The 22,010-nt window shown below is 35.2% G+C and overlaps 1 protein-coding gene across 6 annotated transcripts in view; it reads left to right on the forward strand.

Annotated features, from left to right (window-relative positions):
• Positions 1–22,010, forward strand: part of LOC131431019 (facilitated trehalose transporter Tret1-like) — a 60,779-nt gene that overhangs the window by 12,547 nt on the left and 26,222 nt on the right. The window contains exons 1-2 of one of the 6 annotated variants that reach the window (XM_058596421.1): positions 15,302–15,643; positions 15,826–16,243. In XM_058596421.1, coding sequence (XP_058452404.1) covers positions 16,233–16,243 — 11 coding nt within the window. In that variant the 5' untranslated portion in view covers positions 15,302–15,643; positions 15,826–16,232. Of the gene's footprint in view, positions 1–12; positions 46–15,301; positions 16,244–22,010 lie in introns of those variants that run through there. The other 5 variants (XM_058596422.1, XM_058596423.1, XM_058596424.1 and 2 more) reach the window with 5 other exon arrangements.

The following is a 22,010-nucleotide window of genomic DNA, read 5'->3' on the forward strand; positions in this document are numbered from 1 at the left end:
TACTCTTTTCAGCATTGGTTCCAGCGTTTTGAGTCTGCATCAGCGGTAAGTACAACGAGTAAAAATAGAATCCAATCGGCATCGGAACATTTACTTCACATTTGTATGCACGTCGGGTCAAATATCTACACTAGCTTAGCCCAAGCTTGACGAGAGCCGGGAAATCAGTTCAATTAGGTTTAACATATACGGTATACATTAATTCCGCTGGGCACCGTAAGTAATTCTGTTTCAGCTGGTTCACACCTGTTTGTACCAGACTAGCTACTACCTACCTAGTGTATGGGTGTTTCATGCTGAAGGTAACAAGAAACATGAAATCACTTTGTCCTTCATCTGGTGACAATTATCTGGAGATTTTTTTCTGCGACCAGTCGCGCTGTCCCTGCCTGATGGTGATACTTTTGACTTGCCTCGAAGGGGAAGTTGTATCAAGATAGATCAGATAGATGTATTTTGTATAGCGTCGAAGATGTTTTTTCGTAACCCAAGTGGAAACATGCAATTGCAATATCTCATCTTCAATAATGAAATCAGATTGGAAGCAATTTGTCAGCTGGGCAAACATGTATAGTTACGACTATATGAGCCATATTTCCCTTACTTTGACAAAGCTACATATTCCAGTAAGTCAAGTTCAAGTTTATAAATGCTCACTACTGTGCCCGTGCATCATCAACAGTGTGCTCTGCTGATGATGGGTATATTGGAACAGCTACCGTACGAGGGAAGGTCTTTAGTAGTCAGTTCTCAATCGTAAATCTTTATAAAATTTTCGATACTACTTTGAACCAATCATACCAAACAAATTTAGTACATATCGAAATATTATAGTTTTTATTAGATTTACAGTTTGTAGTTTCTTTGAACATTAGTGTAATAGGAAGCATTCAAGTTTTTTTTCTGGAAGAAGACCTTATCGTGCTCTACGGGCGCGTATACAAGGGGAGGTTCTGGGGGGGTTCGATTCATAGATTGACTTTCTAAATGCGCTTAGAGATGCCGCGGTAGAGATGACTTGGGTAAAAACCCTGTTGTAATGGATAGTCTTTTCAATTTCTTAAAATTGTCCCATTCAGCCCCTGTATGAAAACCACCTCCGAACATTTTTTCTGGGTACGCGCCTGGTACTCTAAGGTGTCTTTGACATACACTCAAAAAAATCCACATGTTAACCTTATGTGAAAAATCACGTAGATTCCAAAAAATGGCTTTGTTATCAAGATTCACGTGATGTTCTTACCAATCATCGGATCATGATTGAATATGAAATGAACCATCTGTCAGAATTATTGTTGTTGTGACATATATTTTATGTGTCACGTACTTACTTGAATTCATTTTGTCATGTTCATTTTGTGCTCGCAATATGGCGTTAGTTGAAAAACCTAGAACAAACAACATAGGCCAAATCCTTTTTGACCCTTCTACGGTATTTGTCACAGTGATTTTAGGGTAAATTATTGCTTATTGTTTTTATCGACAGTTATGAAGTCTATCTAATTTTTATTATACTTTCAGATTTAATACTAGTATCAAAGAGAAGTATAATTTATAAGCAAATGTACCATTTATTGAGTTTACTAAATGGCTCTGCGAACCCAATCCTCAACAACTTATTTGCATGACCAATTGGCGAATTACGCGAATTCTGTGCACCAAAAATATGGAACTGAAATACAATTCAATTTTGTTTTTTTTTTTTCTACAGCGGTGTTCAAAAGGCAAAACCTCTAGATTGTGTTCCAGCACATCAATCGCATCTTGAATTACTAGTTCCAGTTGAAGGCATTCTTTAAAGGGAACAATGTTTGCTTCAGTTTAGCTGCTCCGGAGAAAGGATCAGATAATACATTTAGAACAATGCATTCTGTATTTCTGATATTTTTCACCAGTGATTCAACAGAAACGAATTTAAAATTAAAATTTGCAGAATATCTGCATGCAAACAAAATTTATCGCAATGTTATGTTCAACAGACTATGTAATCTATTAGTTTTTAGTACCAATATACATTATTAAGATTCAATATAGAACTTTATAGTAACAGTTACATGAAAATAATGTGACTATTATGGAAAATTCTGGTAAAATCTAAATTCAGATGATATAAATTTTACAGTATAATTTAAATGAATTTTATATAAATTTCACAAAATTATTCTATAGATGCTACGAAAAAAGTGACGTAGATATTACGTGATACAAATGTGGTTCATGAGTTCATTATGTGCTATCTATACTTCACATAAGTATTACAAGAAAAGTTCGATAGATAAAAATCACATACATTTTCACGTAGCATTGATGTGAGGATTTTTCTGAGTGTAGGAATCCGTGATCTGATTCTCGAGTTTTAGTTTGAAAGTTTGATTAAGACTACGAGGAAACGGTCAAGGTCATTTCACCGAAAGCAGCTTCACCGAGAACTATTTCTCGAGATACCATTTCGTCGAAAGGGTAATTTTGCTGCATTTATTGTCTTTCAAATTCTGGAATTGTTCATAAAACTGTGTTCGTTGATCGGAAAGTGAATGTTCGCGAACTAGTGAAAGTGAAGGTGCGCTAGTTAGTAGATCTATTATCTGTTCTCAAATTGAGTTCGACTGCAAAAAGGAATATTTTACACCGTAAAAAAATACTTTTTAAGCTGGATCAAAAAGTAATATCGTGTAATAAGGGTAATTTTGCTGCCGTCCAGTCCGTGTAGGTTTGAACTTTAAATTTTCTCAATCCAGTTTAAAAACCCTTTCCTAAGAAACAGCTCATTGTGATATCTATAGATTTGCTCGAAAGCCATTAAGTATCCGTATGATCTTCTTCCTATTACTTTGTTCCTTTTGACAATCACTCCAAGGTTCCTTTTCAATAGTTAGAGGATATTTTAAAAAATGAATCACATATTCAACAGCTGATTCTAAACAATAGAGTGATTTTGCAATTTATAAATAATTGTATAATTGCCAAATACATGTGATACATGTAAACTCTTAATAACTTTGACATACGTTGTCAAATCGACAAACTCTTCTCTCTGATTGAAACAGTAAAAAACGTGTTTAATCCACCTAGCAGTGAGATGATACCTATTTTTATCAATCCGCATGTGTTTTTTGCATGAATATTCTTCGGTGTTTAAGTTTTCATGACATTATTTTAATGACCCTCGTTTTAAGCGACAATTTGAGATTTTAATCACTCATTACTCTGTAATGTCGAAACTGCAAATCGGATCGAATTTGAATCTAGAAGTGTGATAATCGATTAAACATGCCATGATATGTAAGTTCCACTCTAGAGTTTACGGTAATTTAAGGTACTTCCAGAGCCGGTATTCAGGAACCAGCATAACCCAAACCGATTCGTATGGCCATATGACGAATAAATTACAACAGTTTTGAGTTCAACTTTGAAGCTTTTCGGGATTGTCATCTTCTATATCGGTTTGAATTTTAAAAATTCATCATCATGTAATTCGAGAACCGGAAGTCATAATTGGATAAAATAATTATTTTTTGTATATAAGTTTGTTTTAATTAAAATTTTTGTTTCTGAAATTTGATTAGGCTTTTTTGAGAAAACGATTGAGCTTTGAGAAACGATTTTATACTGGAACCGGAATTCTAAAAGCGGTATGGCCGAAGTCAGATAAATTCACCTGAGTAGCTGTACACTTTACATTTGTTTCAAAACATTTGAAAATCAGTTAAGACATCTTTGAGAGATCATAGCACGAATTAAATTTTTAGGTGCCTTCTGATCGACAACTGAATACCACTAAAACTGAAAAAAGTTAATTTTTTTATCGACTATCCAAATCTGCTAACCCGATAAACCTGATTAAATTATGTGGAATAGACATTTTTATACAATCCCCGAAACCGGAAGTTGGATCTGACTGAAAAGCAAGATGTTTTATAGAACTTTGAAACTTTTCATTTGAATCTTAGATGATTCTTAGATTTCATTTGCATCTTAGATCGGTTCAGCCATCTTCAAGAAAAATGAGTTACACAATTTTGATTTCGTTTCACATATCATCCTGTAGTTCCGAAACCAGAGGTCGGAACCAAACATAATGCAGGAACTTTGTTTGGGAGCATACGACTTTTCGTATGAATCTGAATTTGTAGAAAAGAAATTTTCCGAGAAAATTAATTGAAGTTATTTGTCACACACGCATTTGCTGATCTCGACGAACTGATTCTAATGGTATATGGATGTTATGTTGTTCCAGCATTTATTGCTGTAAGTAGTTTAAAACAAAATAATTTAAAAAAATTCTGCCATCATCTGGTTTATATATGTCATATTCGAACGATTATGTTGCCAAAAACGAGCCGTGCCAAAATCGGTCCGAGGCTAAATGTCATGAAAAAGAATGCTGTACACAATTCTTTTGGTTCTTAGAAACAATTGTATGTAACAGTATAAAAAATCGTGTTTTCCGTTGCTCCCAAGCATTTCTTTGTCATACAGCGCTCAAAACTCCTACTGCTGGAATAGGGGGAAAAGTCGCTTACAGAAAAATTTCGATATCTCCGTTAAAAATGGACGGATTTTAACAATCTATGGCTTGTTGGATAGGTATTACCGTGCGGAATCTAAGTCTGAAAACATATTCTGTTTTCAAGGTCAATTGTGACAGATACTGTCAAAAAACTGAAAATTTTGACATAAAACTTTGTATAACTCAAAAAGTAAACATCCGATCTCAAAACCATTCAATAGCGTTTTGGGTGACGGGGAGACCTTTCATTTGCGACTAGTTTGATGAAAATCGGTCCAGCCATCTCTGAGATCTCGACCTCTTAGTTGACAACACACATACGGACACACACACACATACACACACACACACACACAGACATTTGCTCAGTTCGTCGAGCTGAATCGATTGGTATATGTCATTCGGCCCTCCGGGCCTCGGAAAAATTTTCGAAAGTTTGAGCGAATTCTATACCTATTTTTTATATATATAAAAATAGGTAAAAGTTTGAGCGAATTCTATACCTATTTTTTATATATATAAAAATAGGTAAAAAAAAACAAAACTTCTTAAACGGCAAGAATAATCCACAAAGAGCATTGCATTGGTCAAATAGTGATCGTTTGGTGATGATGACCCGATCAACATATTCCATGTAAACTATTTCTGTTTTTAAAACTCGTTAGAAAAATTGGTTATTTTAACGACTAACGAGCTTTTGAATGTATGTATGTATGTATGTATGTATGTATGTATGTATGTATGTGTGAAGCCACCATAAGTTCAAGGCATTACCAGTTTATCTTTCAAATAAAACCAAATTTGGGCCAAAATTTACATAGTTGTAGGTTTTATTAAAAAAAAGTTGTGACACTCTAAATGAAACACCCTTTATAAGTAAATGTATTGATCAATTCGAAATAATAAGATAAATTGTAACACGAATGAAGTCGTCGCTTCCAATACTATTTTTACAAATCTTTATCTATTGCATCATTATTTGCTATCGTCGAGGGCTATTTGATCATTTCATTCAAGTGTTTACTGTTTTGGGTTACAACATCTCGGTTTCAAGTGTTTATGTTCTTTGTATTATTTTTTACACATTACTTCTAATTTTATAGTAAGATAAATGATAAAGTGTTTTAAAACTTCTTTGTTCCGACTTGAGGCAGTGCTGTTTCATTTGAACCGTTTACGACATACCGTGATCCAAACAATTAATTTGATTTTTTTTTCTTCTCCGATTTTTGTCCGATTTTCGTGGCGTAGCCGCATTAGATTTTTTTTCATTTTCACTTTATAAACGGAAAATACCACATACATTTGCCTGGTAGATACACCTATGCAATTGCTTTGATGCTTATTAGCCAATAGTCAACAAGTTTTCTTGGGAACTCCGTTCTGAGGTTCATAAATCAATCTTTTTTCAAGAGTACAAGAATCAATCTTTATTCAAGAAGTACAATTGTAGGTCAACAAAACGGGCGTTAACGTTATCATCTTTCATTTGTCTTTATTTTAAATCCATTCCAATTACGATTTTAAGACGATTTCAGGATTCGGCGAAATGGCTTTCGACAATGGCTTTCGGCGAAATGACCCTGATCCATAAAAAATATATAAACTTTGACAACGATAAGTTGTTACCCGATTTTCTCGAGCAATCAACGAAATGGAAAACTTTTCAAGCAAAAACTAAGAAAATACTCCATAAATAAATTAATAATAGCAATTATCCAGAAAAGATTACAGTGAATTATAGTCTTCAAACTTTACTAATTTACTAACAACCCAACCATGTTGACTTATTTTCAAATAAAAAAGTAATTCCTTAGCAAAGGGTTATACTGGTGTCCTTAACTTCCACATACATCCGTACCCTAAACACTTCAAAAGTAAGATAGCATATCATTTTTTTCTGATTGAAGAAACGCCGTTTTACGGTAGTTTGAGCTCCACGTGGTATACAAGTGCGGGGCACTATCGATCAGCTAGCAACTGATTCGTTTAGATAGTATGAAATAAAAAGAACGACAATTGAAATCATATGTCACAGCAGTAAACTTGCTTACATTGCATTAGGTCCACCGCTGCAGGAAGATTTGAAACGTTAACTGTTCTAAGCAAGGGTCAGATAGCGCTGTAGCGAGGCACGTCGAGTTGAATCACCAGAGGAGGAGGAGTGCCTAGATAGAACAATTTCTCATTTAATCGATATCAGCTGCTCTATCCATTTCTATGAGTAATTGAGATAGCATGCTTATCATGGGCATCGTGCAATTTCTTATTTATGACTTGAAGGGGGCGATAAATTCACTACAATTTAATGGTATCATTCATCATGATGTGCAAATAATGTGAATTTTATTTCCATTTGACAAATATATCAATGCTTGTTGTTGATTTAACTTAAAAGAATTACTTTATAGTGAAAGACTTATAGAATATCTCTACGATAGTTCATGTTACACTAAAATAATCTGAAACAACAAGACATCGTATTCGAACGAAAGCACAACTATAGGATCCACTATCGTCCTACGTTCACGATATTTTAGGCCCTTCGTAACCGGCACAGTGCCGGCTTCATTCAAGTGTCTTGCTATTTAGAGGTTCACTGTCAAGGTTATGTGGAAATATTAGCGAACGAAAATATTGATCTTCTGGAGTGAACACATGTAGAGTCGTCGTATTAGTAACTGATGGGAATTAAATCAACGTCTAACATTTTTCGATATCCACAAGAATCTCATTTAGTGCTAACAACGCATAACCGAATCGCTATGATGGATAATCGCAGAATGTTGTTTTGTTTACTTTGGTCTATTAAGATAAGAATCGGTTTCATTAGCCGGTACAAAAACTCGATGCAAACTTAAGAGGTTGTTTTTGGATGTCGATTCCTGAAGTGGCTAACATTAATCAATTTGCGTTAGAGATTGCTCTGGCGAATCTTCGGATATTTCGAAATGCGTGTTTTGTGTTCGAGTTTCTTGAGAAATTGTAATTCGGATAGGATATTGTCTCAACTCAGATTGAAAATCTCCACCTCGATCGTTCCGAAATAGATCATTTAGAAACCACGGGCTGAGGAACGATTCCTTGAAAGTCAACGTTTATGTACGAAAGTGGAAAGTTTAGGGTGTAACTCTGAATCCCACGAAAAACAGCTGGAATAAATTTTTTTTAATTTTGGTTGTTATTACGTCAAATCTTGATTGACTTCGTTTAACCCTTAAATGCATGAATTATGGTTTAGCAATAATGAAACTTTTTTTTTAAATATGATACATGCCTCTTCTTGAGGCTTCACACCCAAACCTCTGTTTACGTTAACTTTTTTTTTACGTTACCTTTTTTTACGTAACTCTTTTTACGAACAAAATCCCAAATAACGTATTTTTTTTACGAATCAAATTCCAAATAACGTAAATTTTTTTTACAAACCTACATCTTAAAAAGAGGTTTTTGCATATAATGAAAATCATTTTTGCCCCATTTATATTCTATGGAAATTACTACGATATGGGTATTATCGGAACGGGTTTGATGAGTAAATGTCGGAAAACGATGTTTGAGGTGGTTCTTAATTCCAAGATGGCGACTTCGAAATCGTTTTCCGACATGTACTCATCAAACCCGTTCCAAAAATACCCATGTTCTGATGGTTTGTAAAGAATATCGATGAACCGAAAGTGGCCATCTTGGAAATTGATGCTAGTTAGAGCATCCTTTTCCTGCAAATACTGATCGTTTTCGTTCCATAATTATCCAACAAAATATACATATCCAATAATAGTCGCCAGTCATAAGGAAAACTTTTTTTACGTTGAAAATTCCAAACAACGTTAACCTTTTTTACGCTGAAAATTTCGAATAACGTTAACTTTGGAGGTTTGGGTGTATACCGGCGAATCCGCGGTATTCAAATGGCAACGTGTGCCTTTCAGGACTTAACACTCAGTGAAAGGTTTGTTTTATTTTCTATAGTTCGTCCACTGAAGGTATTATATATAGGGATATGCTTGACTCAATGACAAGATGGTGGAACTAGCTGAAGTTGAAAAAATTCTGAACTAGTAACGGAACGGTTTCATGTTTTAATACAAGCGCACGAAATTTAAAGTTTCTTCTGTTGAACTGTAGTTAACTGATTTTAGTTAACTTGACGAGTCTTGACTAAGAGGTAATATTTTAATAGAACAAAGGTCGATTAAGCAGGAATTTCCCCAGTTAAACTCAGTGTAATATATTTATTAGTATTGTAGTATTTAAGTATTATATTCATTATTTTCATTATCATTCATTCATTGATTCATTATTCATCTTTTGCAACTAAATTGAATAGAAAACCCTTATCCAGCAAAGGAGAGTTTCCCGTTATTTTCAGTACGATTTTCAGATTTTCAGATTATCATAAAGCGGGGGAGAGATATGTGAAGAAATTTACGATAGTCTACGAATGGGGACAGGGAAGTTTAACATCATTTCGTTCTGTTTGGTTTATGACGGCCTCAGAGAAGGATAAAATATAGGAAAGACGGGGACGACTTATTCGATTCTTCCATAGGTGATGTCGAGTTGGTAGTCTCTGCGGGTATGGTGTCCAGGATTCGCATAAGATGAGTAAACAATGAGTAAGTACCCACGCATCACCTATTTATTGACAGCGGGTTACGGCACAATCGATCAAGAACAGCTATGGCAAATTATGCACTAATACGGTTAAACCGGATAACTGATGCGTTTTGTCAAAGCAACGATGGATAGAATAATGTACTACGTCCGAGTTTCTATCTAGGACGCTTTCGAATCTCTTGGAATGATCTTTCGAAAATCCGTGCAGCTTCTCGGCTTTGCTGACGACGTTGATATTGTAACACGTAACCTGGAGAAGAACCCTGGTGGTGCAGATGAACCACGTATGAAAAACGAATTGCAACAGCTACTTTAAAACCACCCATCCTGATGCCTGACAACAGTTCAGTGAAAGAGGTTCCTAAATCTGATCCGGCTGGGACAAAAATAAAAGAAGAGCGTAGCGAACAAGGTGGATTGATTAAGTGGAGGGCGATCTACAAAGTTTCCGTGCCTTGAGTGGCTGGCGACCATAGACCGAGTTAGATGGAGATGTATGCTCGATACAGTAAAGGACACCCCAGAACTATAACTGCTAAGTAAGGAGAGTAAGTTCCAACGACACGAAAAAGAGACTCTGCATGGTGCACTTTCGTTCGAGGCATTTGATGGTTATTAAAAATCAATGGAAGGATTTCGATTCATTAGCTTTATATCAACTGATGGTTGATCGATTATAAGAAAATGTTAAAATTGTACGAGTGGTACGTATTCTCTATGAATACCAATATACTTTTGCATGCGATTGAACCAATTTCTGAAGCACTTCCAAGATGTTATCTCCAATACATGAGTTTTGAACGAGTCAATCGCATCTACAGGGTGATTTTTTAAGAGCTTGAGAACTTTTTTAAACAATAAAACGCATAAAATTTGCAAAATCTCATCGGTTCTTTATTTTAAACGTTAGATTGGTACATGACATTTACTTTTTGAAGATAATTTCATTTAAATGTTGACCGCGGCTGCGTCTTAGGTGGTCCATTCGGAAAATCCGCTTTTTTATCGACAAATTTTGTTCAGCGATGAGGCTCATTTCTGGTTGAATGGCTACGTAAATAAGCAAAATTGCCGCATTTGGAGTGAAGAGCAACCAGAAGCCGTTCAAGAACTGCCCATGCATCCCGAAAAATGCACTGTTTGGTGTGGTTTGTACGCTGGTGGAATCATTGGACCGTATTTTTTCAAAGATGCTGTTGGACGCAACGTTACAGTGAATGGCGATCGCTATCGTTCGATGCTAACAAACTTTTTGTTGCCAAAAATGGAAGAACTGAACTTGGTTGACATGTGGTTTCAACAAGATGGTGCTACATGCCACACAGCTCGCGATTCTATGGCCATTTTGAGGGAAAACTTCGGAGAACAATTAATCTCAAGAAATGGACCGGTAAGTTGGCCACCAAGATCATGCGATTTGACGCCTTTAGACTATTTTTTGTGGGGCTACGTCAAGTCTAAAGTCTACAGAAATAAGCCAGTAACTATTCCAGCTTTGGAAGACAACATTTCCGAAGAAATTCGGGCTATTCCGGCCGAAATGCTCGAAAAAGTTGCCCAAAATTGGACTTTCCGAATGGACCACCTAAGACGCAGCCGCGGTCAACATTTAAATGAAATTATCTTCAAAAAGTAAATGTCATGTACCAATCTAACGTTTAAAATAAAGAACCGATGAGATTTTGCAAATTTTATGCGTTTTATTGTTTAAAAAAGTTCTCAAGCTCTTAAAAAATCACCCTTTATATGTGTCGAAAAACGTTGTACAAGCAATTTAATAAACACATTTGAAAGAAAAAACTCACTGGGGGCTAAATCAGAGATACCGTGGATAGCCCATCAATTTGATGTGATTTGTTTGACGAGATGTGTGAAAGCTGTTGTGATGAAGAATGATTCTTCTTCGGTCGTTTGTTTTCCTTATTTTTCCGACGATTGTTCATGTACCAATGCTCGCTCCGTTCGCGAGTTTTTGTTGGATTTACCATCTCTTGAAACACCCATACAGTACACACACGGTACACTGTTGTTGACCACGGCAAAAGTAGCAATAAATCATGGCACGAATATTTTTCCGGAACTACTTCATTTTCCACCTAGTTATGTTATGGCAGCAAATTATCACTTCTCCTTTAGGCATATTCAGTGTTCTTTTCCGTTATTTTCGAACGCAAAATGGATCTTAACATCAATCTTTTTTTATTTTTTTTCTAATTTTTAGCTAATTTAAAATTCACTACATGGCAATTTTGATGAAGAATTTTTGGTAAACTATGGATTCAAGTTAGGTTTCCTGTTTTTCATAGAAAGAGCGGTTGTGACATATTTCATTTGAATCATTTCATCGATATTAGAAAATGTGTCATGTGTGTGTGTGAAAGTAACAAAAATATGCACATAACTTAGATCCTAAAAAAAATCCTTAGGAGCTCAGTTATTCGGATTCAGTTTTAGTTTATTGTTCGATAAAATAGACACTGTTTTTTTGTAAGTCGTCTTTGAATTTTCAAAATGGATTTTTTAGTGTAGAACCAAATTTGGATTTTCTATTATTTTTTTAAATTGAAAAAATAAAAATAAAAATAACTACCCGATCAACAGAGCATAACAAGATTCTATCAAAATTATATATGATCTTATTATTTATATCTCATTATGTTATAAATATGATTCCAAATCAAAAGCAAACATTCAGATTTTATTAGGATTATAGCAAGTTCAGATATTAAATTAAGGGCCGTTATATTTCAGGTAAAACTATATGCACTAGAGAATTGAGAAAAAAGAGTTCAAACACTTGTGTCGATCATGTTTTTGACTTTCAACCCGAAAAATGCTTTAATAAAGAGCAGTAACAAACATTTTTTTCCAATTTCACATACCTGAAGATGCTTTTGAAAACAATAATTTGATATTTGATTTTGAAATGACGGCCTAAATTTTAAAATTGAGAACGTTCCTACTTAAATTGTGTAATGTTTTTATTCAAATATTAATTTTGAATTGAAAATAAATATTTTTCATGATGATTTTGCGCTTTTTCTGCTACAAACAAACAAAGGTAAGGCAAAAGCTTAAAAACTCGACTAATAAATATTGGAAAAACTGATATAGCATGTGATAAGTGTAAAAATTTCAAAACGTCTTCAAAAGTGACGCTGCAATGAACGAAAAACAAAATCTAACCTGGGCTCAAAACCAAAATTTAAACTCAGCTCAATACTTTCTTACTTTCTCGATTCATAGGTCTTTTAGTTGCAGATTGAAAATAGCGACTTTAGTTTTACCGGATGTACTAGAATTAGAGAAAAAAATCTCTGAAAAATTCGTATCGATTTATTTTTAGTTCTTTCTGTACTTTATACTAAATTGATCTGATGATTTTTTACGTAGTTCTAAATAAAAAACTTTTTTAATATTACATTGAAAAATGTTCACTAGTGGCGCTGATGATGGTCTAAAGCAAACTAAAGTAATATCGAATCACTTTCACAATTTTTGGATCCAAAATCAGTAAAATCGCAATGAGTTGGTTAGGTCATAAATTAATAAGATCTACAAATTGCAGATATCGAATTTTGTCCGTTGTCATTTATATCATTGCATGAACATTTTTACATTCATGAATCAGACAAAAACGATTTATCGCACCATAATACCTTCGAATATCGAGTTCAATCTATCCATATCTGATAAATTTATGATAGTCTCATTTCGTAGTATTTTGATTACTTTCAGTCCGGAACCTTGATCTGGCTAATCTGAATTTACGAAAATCGATTCAGCGATCTCCGAGAAAACTAAGTGCACATTTTAATCAAATATACCCGCCAATCGACACACATACACGTACAGACAATTCACTACTTTAAGGGGCGGGTAGGGTCTAACACTTTTGAAAAATCATTTATTATTTTATTTATATTTTCTTATAGTAAAACATTTCAAGAATTTTCTGTGACATTTTCAAGCCTATTGGAACGAAACTCTGGAAGTTATGGACCTCTATCTATGGCTATTTCATTCAACGAAGAAGCAAGAGCTCGGCGCACAGCCTCCAGATTTCTACTTCGATTGACTTTAAAACTTGACAAAACATTCTTGAAATGTTTCATTATAATAAATTATAAAAAAAAATATGATTTTTTGAAAATGGTATACCCTTCGGGCTCCCTGGAGTAATTAATTGTTTCCATTGATTTATAGAAAAAAAATTTAAACTCGTTTTTCTCAAAAGCAGATTTTGAAAGTCCGTGTCCATCGTTACTTCAAAACTACTGCACAAATTTTGTTCAAATTTTGCACACATTTTCTACATATAAAAAACCAGACCCCAACGTTTTCCTTTTCGTTGTTTGTTCCTTTGAGGAGGTTTAACAGCTACAAAATGGCGGATTTTTTCGTGAAACATCGTAGTTTTCACTTTGAACAACCATCAAAAATTTAAAAAAAATTAAAAAACCAAACAGAAACGTAGGGGTCTAGAAAAACTTCTTCTCTAACTATGCTGCGTTGATTTGTTCACTTCTGATTAGTCTGCGCTGAGATACAGTGGACACCGCAAATCATGATTTTTAAGAAGCGTCCACAAAAAAACCTCTTCACCGACTTATTTCTCAATATTTTTCCACGAAAAAACTACAAAATGTTGTTTGAATGATGCTTTTTAACATGCAAAACATTTGACCCTCTTGGTACAAAGAAGAAAAAACTGAAAAACTATCATTCATTAGTTAATTTCCTCAGATTCTATAAGGTAGTTTTGTTTCATTGAATTTAGTCATTGTCGTTCATTGACAACTATTCTTCAGTACCAAAATAAAGCTTGCTCATAGTTCTAAAATATCCCCTTTGTCATTCATATGCTGGTTGGAGGAAAACGATGAAAGAGGTGGAGAGCGATAAATTATTTTTGTAGCAATATGGACTTACACTAGTTATTTGTTCATGATGCCAATATATCCTCCCAGCCTCAGTTAGTTCTCATGCCCCGATGCAATCGTAGCGTATGATGGAAACTCAAAACTTCCCGGTTCGAAACCTGTCGCTTAACTGTGCATGATTTTTTTATGGTAATCAAATCGCCTAAAGGTATGCAATTTCATCTTACTTCGCGAAATCTATTTTTAGATTTGCACGATAAAGCCTTTCCCCCCCAAAAATGGGTAATAACAGCTGAAAAGTCGTACTAAACTTGTAACAAATTTAGATATAATATTGATATTTACATATCAAGGTTTGGTACAATTTTGTTATTACCTAGGTTAAATTGAGTTAAAATTTTTGTTATTTTAACTATTGACGAGGCCAAGATTATGACTAAATTAGATAGAAAAAAACGAAACAACCCCAGATGCAATTTTGTTCTCCCTTGTTGATCGGGTATGCGCTCTTCAACAATCAGTCAAGATCAAGTTTGGAAAAAACAAAGTATGCAAAGTGAGAAAACTGAAACTGACCCAGGGTAGTTCATCAAACAAGCACTTTTCACGAAACTGTGTTGATTTCGCACTTAGCAACGGGGGTTTGAGCAAACCTGATATAAAAACCAGGTTCGTAACTGACTCGATTTTCAGTTCAACAACGTTGAAACTAGGTTCAAAACTGGCTTCAAACAAACGGTTTGACAGCAGTTAGAGTGGAAACTGGGTTAGGTTTGGCATCAAGCGAAAACGACATTAGAGAGTACTGCCAATATTTGTTCGAGTTGGCGCGAATTTCGTCTCAACAAGTGATCCGCCCATGTCCTGTAACCGATTGATTCACAGAAGCATGATTTAGAGAGTAACACTTATGTTAAGTATAATGTGGAGTTTATATATCAACCATATTCTTTCCATCCGGCTAATAATGGAAAGATTTGTTCGCATTCCTTTCGGGTTGATAAGCAATTCATAGCAATAAATAAGCGAACTGATTGTCATTCTTGTGTAAGTTTCATTTGCATGCAATTCGGCTATTGACGCTACATTTCTCTGAGGAACTTGACCTTCTGTTCAGACAGACTTCGCAATCGATTCGTAGCGAACAGGATAATCGCATGGATGGTGCTACGATTCCACTGACACTAGGAAGTATTCAATCTACCTCTACTAAAAATATACTAGTTAATACTGCATTTTCACATTACATTTTCAATCCAATGGTGTGTCAAGAAAACCCAAACGAAAAGCGCTCTCAGTCACACGGGCACCTTCACAGACGTCACATCGGTGGTTAGGGAAAGTTATCGTGAACCACATGGGAGGAAAATTCCTTCCAGAGAAAAAAATAAATAAACATTTTGTCAGCTAGCCAGCGAGTGTCCTTCGTGAAACGTGAAACCTCTGGAGGGGATACACGGCTGAAATAACGTTACAGTTCGATCTCTGCCTCGTTTAGCTGTCTGTTGTTATCGACGATGATGAGATTTGTTTATTTTTCTATCTGCCTCTGCGATGAAAGCTTTACGAGCAAGACAACAAGACCAGCTACAGGATGACTTTCATCCAGGACAGTCTATCGTACATTCGCGTATGTAAATTTTACTCGTTTCCTTCCATAATGCTTCTAGTGCTGCCATATCGCGAAAGATGAGATAATTGTATACTAATCGGCTGTGAATGATTGCGACTCTCACTTTATCGAAAAATTCAGAACTATTTTTAGGGATGCTCGACGAAACTAAAATTGTTTGATTATTGATTTTTTGATAGTCTTTGACCAACCCCAACTGGGTAGCACACATTCTCCCAGACCAATAGCGTCAAAGTAGATGCACTTGAACTGTAGTGGCAGTGTAAGTAAACAGCTGTTGGTCGGCAGCCAGGAAATATCACCATCATTTCCCTGTGTACTGTGTTGAGAAAAATAACCACACCACCTGCGAAAATATCAGCAGCACTGCCACCCAGTGCAGTGATAATTGTTCCATTGAGCATTTTTCTTTGATAACAACGGACAGCCAACCTACAGTAGGCGTTTTAACGATATGTGTATAGAAGCCGTTCGGAATTTCAGTGTAAAGAAGATATTATTAAAGTGAAATATAGTGATCTCCGCGAGAGTGAACCATCGTTTCACAGTGGGCTGCTTCCCAACGTCAGGAGCAACCAGTGATTGAATGGAAATAAGGTGAATGAAGATCTTTAAAGAAACCGACAAAAATTAGGAGCATATAGCATCACTCAAGCAAACGTGTGCGTCCGGTCTCACGAGGTACCGTTTCCCTTTAAAATAATTGTTGGCTTCAAATAAGAGGGATTATGTAAACTGAGCTTACGCTATCGACGCTGTTCTTGGCGACAGACCGGCTGAGTATGATTATAATTTCTCTTGTTCACCATAAATACTTCAACTATGGAAATGAATGCTTCCGATACGATTTGAAGCCATAATTCAACATGAACGTATTATTAAAAACTAATTTTCTTATGATCAAACTATCATTCCTTTTGAAAGGCGTTGGTTTGCTGCTCACCCTTGACAAATCTGTTTCGGGTACGTGACTCTGCATTTGTGCTAGGGATAGGAATTAATTTGGCTAGATTATTCTAGCGGAGCTGGTGAGGTGAGCAGTTAGTTCATGGTTGCTTTTTTTTCAAATGGTGATGAATGATGATTTGGACTGTCAATCGAATTATAATATTAGCTCGATCGGCGAAACTGGTTTTTAGCGCCAACGATTCTTAGTTTGCAAACAATTTGGTATTGAAAACTATCTTTTTTGAAACAATTCCGTTCGAAATTGTATAGACTTGTAGTATCAAATGGTTGTAGTTTTCCTCTGCAAAAGATAGCAAAACGATCCTATCTTCTTCGGCATTAATACCTTTGTTCTATTGATTTATTTGACACGCGCTAAGATCCTACTAGCTATACAAAACCGGTATAGCAAAATAGAAAGAGTATTAATTTCTAATAACTAATAATCTCGTAGATATATTTTTATGAACTGTCCAATGAGAATTAGGGGGAAATTGGTTCACTAATTTTATTTTCGTCTATTTTTTTAAGTTTTGTGTGAATTTTTGATGTGGAAAACATCTGTTGTACGGTTATTGTACTAATAATCATCTCATTCAGATCCAATGAACGAACTTTGGATACAATATCTTAGCGTTGATTCCAAAAAGCAATACCATAGAAAAAATGATTCGATAAATGTACGACACTGTTGCTTTTGCGGCACGTAATTTTGAAGCGAATCCCGATCATCAAGACGTAACTAATATAACAAACAGCGTTTTTATTGAAACTGGGTTAGGTTTGCCATCAAGCGAAAACAACATAAGGCGATCCAAGTCCACGTTGTTGGTTCGGGTGTTCGATGTTTTTCGAATTTTCACGCGGAAACCTAAAGCTTTGTGCTGTGCATAAGGATCAATCAAATGTGATGCGCGTAATATTAAGACGACTAATTGATCGGTTTAGTGGAAAATATCGATCATTTAATATTTCGATTGTCTTGTTCCACATCAATAGCTAGATCCTTGTAGAATCTTCTGTCTTCTTATCGTATCTATGCGGGATGGTGTTAACTGTAGCGGATCTACATGATTTTACATTGGGTGCTGTTGAGGCCTAGGAGCCATTAGAGGCTCTTGTTGTCTCTGTTGCATTGTATTTGCTCAAAGCGGGAGTGCGAGAATATTCATTATTTACTCTACATGATGTTATAAATTTCACCCTGTTGTTCCGGAATCGGAGTCATTAACAGTCTATGAGTCCTTTCATATGAGTCTGAATTTGTAAAAATCTACTTATCCATCTAAGAGAAAAAGATCCGTTTTTTGACCATTATTTCAGGTACTTCCGGAGCTGGGAACCGGCATAGCTAAAATCGGTTCCTGTGATCAGTAACTAAAACAAACTACAAATTGACATCAAATTCAGGAGATTTTTTTCTTTTTTTGCATTAATATTCTAAATGACCGGTTGCAATTACATACACACTTAACCCTATAACTCCGGAACCGGAAGTCGGATCCGGACAAAATCCTACACTTACTTATGAGAACAGAATACCTTTCATTTAAAACTAAGTTTTTGAAAATGGGCCCTGCCATTTCCGAGAAACTATAAAATGATTTCTGGTTTGGAGTACACGAACTTTTTTTACCGGAACCGGGAACAAAGATCCGGTATACCCAAAAATCAGTCATCAACTTACCAAACATTTTTAGTTGAAGAAATATACGATTTAAGATATTTTGTTCGATTTTTCCGTGTTATTTATAAAACACGCAACCGAAAATTAAATTTTTGTACCGATAGTCGTATCCGGATAAAATTGGGTGAGGTTATTGGGGATTGTAATTTGTTTGAAATGTTACTCGAACCGTTACTCTCGAACCGGAGCTCGATCCGAATAATATTCGATTGCATCCTGCGGAACCTAGAGACCTTTCATTTGAATCTAAGATTGTGAAAATTGGTCTAGCCATCTCCGATAAAATCGAGTGTTACAAACACATCCATTTTGTGTATTGGACGAACTGATTCGAACGGGCCTCGGTTCAACAATCGGTTTTCATAGTGAATAGTTTTTCTATATGAGAAAGGCAAAAAGTTTTTCATAAAAAAGATTCGCGGCATCTACAGCCATGGTACGGCCATTACGGAGTTCAATTATCAGTTTTACCCCTTGAGGTACTCTAATGTTAAACACAAACATATGATTCAAAATTTCAACTTCCTATTTTTTTTGTTTCGATTATAGAGGTTTTAACCTTAAGATCATTCGCCTCTCGGACCAGAAAAACTTTCTGAGATTCTGTGTGGGGTTGGGAATCGAACCCAGATGGGCTGCGTGAAAGGCATCGACTTACCTATCACACTATACCCATCCCCTATCCTACTTCTGGCATTTCCTCTTACATTAATTAATATTAATAAATTATAGCAAGAAATATTTTGTTCAATTATTTTACAGTTTAGAAGTAAGGTACACACACATTGTGCCTGGTGGATGAAGATCGGTTAGTCTTGTGCATAATGGTTCCACATTTTCTTTTCTATACTTCGGTGGGGAAAAACATTTAACATTTCATTTAACTTATTTGCAAGTTTAGTCTTCATCATGTTTTTTTTGCCTCAATCCTCATCAGTTGTTATTGTTTTGAGAACATATTGTTTACTTGGAGAATCGAAATACATTAAAACTAAAACTCTAGCATTTTAACTTCTTCCTGCTGTGTATAAGTGTATTCAATGGATTGGATACTTAGAGCGTATCCTAAATGGTGTTTTTAGATTTGTTTTTGCCTTTCTCATATAGAAAGGCTATGCAATCACTGTGAAAATCGACTTTCGAACGGAGCCTCGGAGACCCATAGTGTTATATACCATTCGACTCAGCTCGACGAACTGAGCAAATGTCTGTGTGTGTGTATGTGTCCGTGTGTGTGTATATGTGTGTGTATGTAACAAAAATATGCACTCACTTTTCTTAGAGATGGCTGAACCGATTTTCACAAACAAAGATTCAAATAAAAGGTATTATGGTCCCATAGCTTGCTATTGAATTTCATTTGAATGTGACTTCCGGTTCCGGAGTTATATGGTAATATGTGAAAATTTGAGAAAAAGTTTACACTCAATTATCTCTGGAACAACTCAACCGATTTTTGCAAACTAAAATTCAAATGAAAAGTCTTATAATATCCTAAAAATTTGTGGAACATTTTATCAGGATCCGACTTCCGGTTTCGGAACTAAAGCGTGATAAGTGGGAAATTACCAATTTTATAAGTATTTTTTCACGAACGATGGTTAAAAACAGGTACAAATCCCTTCAAACTGCCTGATAAATTCTTCTAGTTTGCAGAGTTTGTTAGTTTGTGGGCATTAAAAACTTAATTCGGCACTACTGGTCCCCTCTTTTCCTGTTCCGAGAGCACCGAAAGTGGAGAAGAAAAACTTCTAAAACTAAATTCACTTCGATTTCTCTGCGATGTTCGAACCGATTTTCACAAATCTTGATTTGAATTAAAGTTCATACTGTCTTTAAAGCTACTGTGAAATTTCATCCGGATCCGATTTCCGGTTCCGCAGTTGCAGGGCGATGAGTGTCAAAGTTTTCAAATCGGTTCATATAGAGTGACAATATGTACAACACTGAAAGAAGAAGAAAACACAAAACGAACAAGGCGTTCTTGGTTCTATTTCGTACACGTTGTGTAGTGATGTCAATAATAATAAAATAATAATAATAGTTATAGTAATAATAATAATAATAATAATAGTTATAGTAATAATAATAATAATAATAATAATAATAATAATAATAATAATAATAATAATAATAATAATAATAATTTAACTACGTTCAAAACTGTTCCAATTTGTAGATCATATTTGTTGGTAGTAAACGAACCATCTTTGGCTATTCCGTTTATCTGCATCCGGTCTCGGAAGAATTTGAAATAGTGATAAAAACTGCAAAAAGGATCTCACTGACTTTTCTTGGAGATGGCCAAATCGATTTTCACAAACTGATAGGTTCAAAAGAAAAGTCTTACAGTTTCATACGGAATTCTTTATTTTTTTGTGGATACTCCATTCGGTTCCGAAACTACAGGTTAAACAAAATTTGTAGAGTTTGTCAGATTAGGTCGGAACAGATTTTCATATTACTATTCAATAAACAGTTGTTTTTGCGAATTTCGCGATTATATTTATGATGTAATGAGTAATATGAGAAAGGCATCATTACACCACTAGGTGGATTAAAATAGGTTTTTTCAGTAGGGATTACTCTATTTTCTAAAAGTTGCTTTGACAGTGTAAAATGACGTCTCTACTCAGTATTGTTTGGCAAATCATCATGAATATGTTAACTCCAGAACAACGCTTGCAAATTGTGGAAATTTATTTTTAAAATCAGTTTTCAATATAAACTGTTTATAGAGCAGTTCGTGAATTTCATGGTACCCATATGGTGATCTCAGACAGAGGTCTGAGATCACCATAAAGAACGTAATTACCAAATTGTCGGTGGTTTTTTTTTCAACAAAAGTTGTTCGCGCACGAAGCACTTTGAAGCAAATGGTCGCCTGTTTTTTCGGAAGGATTGGGTCATGTGGCAACTGTGATGCTGAAGCAACGCAAGATGGTCAATTCTGAATAGTACACAACCATTTGTTTTCCTGAAGTCTTTGGAGAAATTCACAAAACGAACAAGAGATAACAATGCGAGCTCTCACATATCAGCTCAAACCAGCGCCTTTTTGACTTCGTCGAATTGATGGGTCATTCACCATACAGCCCTGACGCATATCGAGAAATAATTTTGTGGTCAACGATTTTCGACGCCAGAAGATGCTGTTGAAGCATTCAAAATCCATGTTTTTGAGGTACCATCTTCACAGTGGCAAAAATGCTTTTCTGATTGGTTCGAACGCATGCAAAAGTGTATCGATTATCATGGAGAATACTTTGAAAAACAATAAAGCTTTCACTTAAAAATATTTGTTCTTATTCGCTATTCTAGAAATATAAGTAGTGACCCTCGTAACCATGTTCAATGAATTTTTGTTGCAAAATCTGTAAGATATGGATGTGGACGAAATGTGGTTTCAACACAATGGTGCCACTTGTCTTACTGCGGCCGAAATTTATTAAGACTTATTGAAAGAACATTTCAATGACAACATTATTTCGAGAAATGGATCGGTGAATTGGCCGCCGCGTTCGTGAAGTCATTGGCGTATGTGGATAAACCAGCAACGATTTATGCTTTGGAAATCAATATTCAACGTTTCATTGCTGAAATACGCCCTGAAATGCTTGAAAAAGTGATCGAAAATTGAACATTCAGAATGACATTTGTGAAAAATTACCGTGAAGGTCATATTCCCTAAATCACATTTAAATGTTAGATGCCAAGAAATTATCTACG

The sequence above is a fragment of the Malaya genurostris genome, chromosome 2, assembly GCF_030247185.1.
Source record: "Malaya genurostris strain Urasoe2022 chromosome 2, Malgen_1.1, whole genome shotgun sequence".
NCBI lineage: Eukaryota > Metazoa > Arthropoda > Insecta > Diptera > Culicidae > Malaya > Malaya genurostris.